At 49.4% G+C, this 6,988-nt stretch overlaps 1 protein-coding gene across 4 annotated transcripts in view; it reads right to left on the bottom strand.

The window, feature by feature from the left end:
* Positions 1–6,988, bottom strand: part of Mtmr14 (myotubularin related protein 14) — a 43,157-nt gene that overhangs the window by 7,250 nt on the left and 28,919 nt on the right. For all 4 annotated transcript variants that reach the window (XM_021164508.2, XM_021164509.2, XM_029478281.1 and 1 more), the window contains 4 exons: positions 5,283–5,350; positions 4,417–4,475; positions 4,110–4,248; positions 3,274–3,453 (listed from right to left, as the gene is read on the bottom strand). In XM_021164508.2, coding sequence (XP_021020167.1) covers positions 3,274–3,453; positions 4,110–4,248; positions 4,417–4,475; positions 5,283–5,350 — 446 coding nt within the window. The remainder of the gene's footprint in view (positions 1–3,273; positions 3,454–4,109; positions 4,249–4,416; positions 4,476–5,282; positions 5,351–6,988) is intronic.

Genomic DNA, 6,988 nt, shown 5'->3' with positions numbered 1-6,988 from the left:
AAAAAAAAAAAAAAAAAGACAGGAGCTCACCTTGTAGCTCTGGCTAGCCTACTCACTATGTAGACTAGGCTGATTTCAGACAGGTCTACTGCCTCAGCTTCCCTAGTGCTGGGATTAAAGTTGTGTGCCACCGCTGCTGGCTGATTTTCCTTCTTAATATGAGTAAGGCTAGCTCATGAAGAGGCCTTTTAAGTGTGACTGGAAGAAAAGGCCTTCTGTGTGAGAAAGGAAAGCAAGGGGAGTCTCAGGAGCTGCCAGCAGCACCTGTGGGAAGATGGAGAAAGCTGGCCAGAGGAGCATTGAAAGGAAACCACAGGTAAATAGGTTTAGGACCTGGATAAGACTATACCTTAAGTACCTCTTCCACTAGGCTCTTTTGTTTCCCTGCTTTCTGAAAGTATCTCAACTAATCATGCTGTCATACAATGTCTGAAAGTAGCTTCCTGTCTGAAGAATCTGTTTACAGATTAGAAAGCCATTCACCAGGTGGCAAATGATGTGAAGGGAACATCTGAGCCAGGTCCTAGACCTTGAGGGGTGGGTGGGGGATCCTATATGTTACCGGATCCAGACTCATCCTCTTGAGACCAATCATAAAGGCAGCCTGGGATGCATCTCAAGGATGGCTCCATGGCCTCTGCCCAAGAACCTGGGAGGGGACTCTCACTAAAAACTGGCCTTTCACTTTTTACATTTGAGCATGTCAGCCCAGCAAGGGCTCATACATTCTTACATTAGCTCCTGGAGAAGTCTTGGGGCTCAGTCTTCTGTCCAAGGTCTCAAGCTGGGACTGCCTTAGGTATGTTAGCATCCATGTTAGGTCTGGAGCAGGAGAGCACTGTGTGGTGCAGAGAGCAGCCAGTCTTCTGTGCTACATAAAGTCAGCCTGGGACAGAGCTGACTGCTTTATAATGAGCAGGTGGCAGTGCCTGGGGAAGCAGCTAACTGGGCAGCAGAGGTTAGTTCCTGTGTTGCTACTTAGCTATTCAACCAGGCTGTTGGTGTCTCTCAGCCAAGTTCATCTGCTCTTCAGGCAGCTTGGCATCAAGCTGGGCTCAGTGGTGGTACAATCTTCCTTGGTCATGGACCGTACTGTGCCACAACCCCCACCCTTACTCCTAAAGAGACAAGAGCAAAGACTTAGGCCATGCCGAAGTGGAGCAGGGTGACTTCCTCATTAATGCTGAAGTAGGCATGTATAATCAGAGCCCTGTGGCTGATTATACAATGGCAGTGAAAAGCCAAAAATGCACTGTCTTCCCAATGAGAAATGTGGATTATAGCCTGGTAAGGATCAACACTCCACAGAACATCCCTCCCCACTTCACGAGCAGAGCCTCAGATTCCTCTCATGGGGACCCACTTTAAGGAAGACACGTTAAGAGAATGTGGAGCACACGAGACCTAGCACACTCGCATCCGAAGTGACTGTGGCAGTCAGATAGCTTTCTTAAAGGGGTGTGTTCACACAGAACTGCCTGGAGCATTGAAGACTTGATTGGCTACTGTTACCTAAGAGGCAGAGTAGCTAATGACAGGATCCCTCAGGCACTTTAAGAAAAAAGAGACTAAATTAATTTTAATGTTAATGGAAATACATAATTAGAATGCTCCAAATCAGAATAGTGTAGTCTTTAAACCTCTGGCAGCAGATATCCAATTCAGAACTGCGTTGCCTGGCTAGCTGGTATAGCTCTGGGCAGATGCTCACAGAAGACGCAGCTCACAACACATGCCCCACACTGTCTGTCCAGCCTCCATTTAAGTCTATATTATCTTTGGCCTGGCCTTGGGGTTGGAGGTGGATCTTCCAATATTACTCACCCTCTCAGAGAAAGGGCACTTGTGGCCATTCTGGATGTAGGAATACTGACAGGTCAACATAGGAGTTGTCAACAGTTGGGGCAAGGCCTAGGTGGCAAGTAGAACCTTCCCAGATACTCAGTGGCACTACATAAGCAGAAAAGGAGGCAGGGACCATAAGCAAGAACCTCAGCTCAGACACCAAGAGTTTTAGAAGTGCTACTACAACTCAGAGTAGCCCTAAGGACAGCCAAGTGCAGACGAGGAGTCACAGCAACAGGCATATATGCCAGCCCCATGTGTAGGATGTGAGCAGGCACAGGCAATGTGGGTTATCTGCCTGGCCCTGGCTCTATTTATTCATAGATGCCAAGTCTCCAATGGGCTATCATCTTGGTTTAACAAATACCTCAGGGTTTGCAGATGGCACTGAGATGAAGCGCTCACCTGTAGGTAGGGCACTCAGGACACATGGGCCACCTCTGGTCAGAGCAGCCGGCATCAAGCTTGCCCACCACTCATCTGCTCTGCCTCCCTAAGGAAGATGCTTTGGCGCCTCTTACTCCACTGCCTCCTATTGTCCAGGGTGTGAAGGGGACCAGAAGCTTTAACAGGCCTGCCACCAAGCAGGACACAGACAAAAAGCTACATGGACACATGGCAAAGCTGGGATCAAGTCTAAGTGGGATTCCAGAGTTCATGTCCATTTTGCTAATCCTTTAGAACATACAGTGTTCTGTTCTCTTCAGAAGGGCTATGAATTCTCTATAATTTAGGCAGGAAAGCAATCAACACACTCAGTCATTCTTTGGAATATGAGATGGGAAAAAGTAGGACCATCAGCTGGGAAATGCTTTTTCCCAAGTGCCAGCCCACTCCCTACCCCAATTCACTGGCCCTGGTGCACAGTCAATTTTAATTTTACCCAGGAGGCAGCATGCTGGCCTCACCGTGGCACACCTGTCCTGGCTCAGTTGATTTTCAATATATATTGAGTTGCTGTGTTTTCCACAGCCACACATCTTGTTGATTCCTTCTCTGTTGTAGCTTTTCCATCAGTGTGGACATGGCATGTGAGATATAAATGAACCCAGAGTATTCTGACCCATCTTGATATATCTACAATGGGTAGTCCAGAGGTCTGAGATCTTCCATAGGGGGACACATGGTGGCAGTCCTGACCATCATTACATTTGTGTACCCATATAATCCATAGCATAGCATTCCAGGAAACAATTACAAATGTTTGTACAAACCGGTGAAGGATCTGTGCTCCAACAGTAATCAATCCTTCAAAGAGTGGGCCTCCTAAGCATCCACTTCCTTCAGCTCCTAACTAGCTACTCATATCAAAGCACATACCAAGGAAACCCAGCTAGCATAAATGTGAGATACTCCACTTCCAACCTCGACAATGGAGGAAGGCCAGCCACATCCTCCAGCAGGCTTCTCCCCCCTGAGGCTCCTCACCTGGGCTTGGGGACCTCAAGAGGACTGCTGCCCATCCTGAAAAAGTTGTCAGAATGGTTTGAGGATGAAGAGCTAGAAGACTTGGCTTCAGTGAGCCCATGGTGTGAAGGTAGGCGCTCCTCAGAGGGCTGTGGCCGGCTCCAGAGCATACTCTGTGGGGAGGATGAGTGACTCTTCCTCCTGTGGCAGAAAAGCAAGGCTGTCACAGCTGGACCCGTAGAGTCACTTTGTCTATGGGGAAAATGTCATACACAGTAGGCACAAATACTTGGCCCTCTCCCAGGCTAAAGGCCATAGGCATCAAGGGCTGGGACTTTAACTGAGAAGCTAAGACAGCCAAATGCACTGGCTCATTAGCCTCAGATCATTCGAGAACATTGTTCTTAGCAGCACACTAACTGCTCCATTCCATCACTCACAAGTGCTACACAAACTCTGCCATGTCTCAGGAGGAAGACAAAGGCCCCAGATCCTACCACATCTAAATGGGAGGACCCTCAAAGCAGGTCCCTTACCATCATATACCCACCTTTTGTTTTAAGATGGCCCCACATGTCCTGGCACATTGGACAGGTGCTCTTCCCTCCCCCATTTCATTGCTGCTACTTGGTCCCACTGGGAGCACCAGCCCTTTATGCTCCTGGGCTACCATGCAGTGCCCCTCACCAACCAGATGGCTGGGCTCTGAGGCCCAGTACTGACAGCAGGGGATGAAGCTATGTTCTCAAGGCTTCTGTCAGAGCCCTCTTTGTTCCTGGGGCTACAGCCTGGCTCCCTAGGGCTGGTGGCCTTGGGCCACAGCTGTGAGTTTACTCTATCTCAGCCTGGCCCCTCACCAAGCTGCCTGAGTTGGTGCTCCTGCCGGGGCAAGTTCCACAGTCTCATAGCTGAAGCTCCCCACAGCTCCCGGTGAGTGCTCCAAGACCAGGGAGAAGTCGCTGCCTAGGCTGGTTGTGCTGCCTCGATCTTTGTGTCCTGAAAGCAGCAGAAAGTCAGCATGCTACCTTCCCCACAGCCAGTCCACTACCCATCGCCCACCTTTCAACACTATATGGCTAGACAAATAAGGTTCTAGCACAGTTCCCCATGTGGTCTATACTCAGCTATGGTGAAGAAATAAAGCCTGTTAGGGACAGGACTCACTCAACATGCAGATATCTTCCACAGTGAAGCCTGCATCCCGAGTTGGCAAACTCTTCCTCCTAGAATGACAACCCCAAGCGGGACATTTCAGCTGTAGCTGGAGTTTTCTCTGTTCTCTCCTGACTTTGCCCAGTCTGAACAACAGTTCCAAATCCTGGCATCTCATGGAATGGGCCCTACCAACAGAGTCTGCCAACTAACAGGCTCACTTCCAGGATCTACCAGTTTGGCTTTGCCAGCCACATGTGCCAGACTGAAGTCAACACAGCCTGCTTTTCCTTACCATCTTGGCCATTTGGGACACAACTATGACCCAACAAGTGTAAATTTTGGTAAAGAAGACAAGATCCAAGTTCTCACTGGAGTTCCAGAGCAACTGCCAGATATACGAGACTGCTCTCCAGGCTGGAAGCAGATTTCTGCTCCACTGTGCAGATGATCAGGCTGGTTGTGAACTCTAAGATCTGCCTGCCAAATTCTGGGACTAACAGTGTGCACCATGATGCCCAACTGAGTATGATTCAGTTGTTATAGGGTCATATTGTGAATTTTTTCTTTTTCTATGGTACCAAAGCTTGAACTCAGGGCCTGGAGCATGGTAGGCAGGCCCTCTACTTCTGAGCTGCATCCCACTCACAGATGGCCTACTACAGGGCTCAACAACGAGGAGCGGCAAGTCCTCCCGTCCACAGGCTTGTTTCTTCCTATAGCAGCATTACCAGCTCTTCCCCCATGAGAGACTACTCCTTCCCTGCTCACTTAGGTCCTCAGCACGGACACTCGGCTCTAGTAACAGGGCTGGGATAACGGCAGTGCTCCACACTGTGGAGGAGTGCCTCTGTAGTCCTTTGCCTCCCTCCACTTACCTCTGGGTCTTCAGGCAGAACTCTTCGGAGGTGATATGCTTCAAAAAATTGAAGCAAAAGAAGAAAATCTGAAGGAGAAAAAGAGCACCGTGAGAAGTTAGCCTTGGCCAGTGGGAACACAGATAGAAGAACATGCAGAAGAGCGCCGCTGGCTCTCTGGTTAATGCCTCTTTTGGGGAGTGACCTTCTTTGCGAACCCTGCTAGATCTGATTTATGACTGATGTGGGTGATACAGAGGGCTCAGCAGGGTTTTAGGCAGGTGCCCATAAGCTGGGGGTAGGGAAGATATAATGTGCATCTTTTCTGAGAACACAAAGGTCCAAGGTAAAGCCTTCAAATCTTCAACACGCACATTCTCAGCTTTTACAGTGAAAATAACAGCAGTTCCCACTTCCATCTTAAAGCCCAGGGAGAGCTACTGACAGGGGAGACAGCTGGGAGGGAGAGTATCTTGGGCAAGGGGATTAGTGGATAAGGCAGGACAGAAGAGGAAAGGCATTCCATAGGGAGGGGTGCACCAGATACAGGATCAGAGCTGGGGTAGGGCAGCCATGCTCTGGCTGAGCCTATGCTCTGGAACTGTGAGGCCCAGGTCTTCACTATGAAGTGGATACAGGCAGGAGACTGACTGGCAGCAAACCCATTCCCACGAGCAAATCCCAGCCAGTGCCCTAGTCCAGTGGTCTCTAGAAACATACAAGAGGCTTTGGTTTATTTAACCTGCACAACACAACGGGCTATATATCAACCAGTGATCCCAAAAGGTGCAACCCATGAGACTCAGGAACACACCCATACATTCCCACAGGACCCTGTAAGATTCCATAAGAAAAAGAAAAAAAAAAAAAAGGCAGAGGGTTGCTCAGATCTGGTCAGTAGGAAATGCTGCATTACATAAAACGACGACACAGGTGTCTCATCAGACTCCAGAGCTTTTTAATGTGCTAATGTATCCTGGGAACCTCAAAGACAGAAGACAGGGTAAAGAGGCACTTAGCAGCTGTTTTTAGCTTGCTATATTACAGAGGTGTCTGCAGTCTGGAGAGGTAGAAAGACCTATGCATACACTGAGGGACTTGAAGGGTGGGAACTCAGAGCCCAGTCTTCGAAGTCTCATTTTTGCCCTTACTCTCTGAAGGGAGCATCTGGCTTGCTCTGGTGGGCGGGGGAGGGAGATGGAGTAGAGGACAGAATGTCCTAAAGCACCAGCAAAATCTCCAAAGAGGCTACAAAGAGGCCTTCCGCCCAGATTTCAATGCCAAAGGCTCTGCCTCTGGCAGAGTTCATGGGGCCTCTGAGGAGCAGGCTTATGAGCTCTGCAGACTCGTAAGTGCTCAGACAGATTTGGAAGGGAGATGAGCAGCTGGGTAGAAGCAACAAAAGAAAGCTGGAGATAAGACGCCCAAGAAGGAAGCAAGCTCAGAAGCAGGAGGGAGAGAAGGATGCTTCTGGACACTAGGGGTGGGTGGAGACAGAACCAATACTGTCATGATATGCATCTGTATAGCTCAGTGAGACACCAGGAGACTCAAAGTGAAGCTCGCTGCTCAAGGTCACCTAGGCAGTGAGCAGGACAAGTGGAGACACACTCAAGCCAAACTTAAGATCTGATGCTGGGGGAACTACAAGCAGGTAAAGAAGATAGAGGAGGCCGGGCATGGTGGCGCACGCCTTTAGTCCCAGCACTCGGGAGGCAGAGGCAGGC

The sequence above is a fragment of the Mus caroli genome, chromosome 6 (assembly GCF_900094665.2).
Source record: "Mus caroli chromosome 6, CAROLI_EIJ_v1.1, whole genome shotgun sequence".
NCBI lineage: Eukaryota > Metazoa > Chordata > Mammalia > Rodentia > Muridae > Mus > Mus caroli.
Note: the sequence above shows the minus strand (reverse complement) of the source record. Positions and strands in the feature narration are given on the sequence as shown.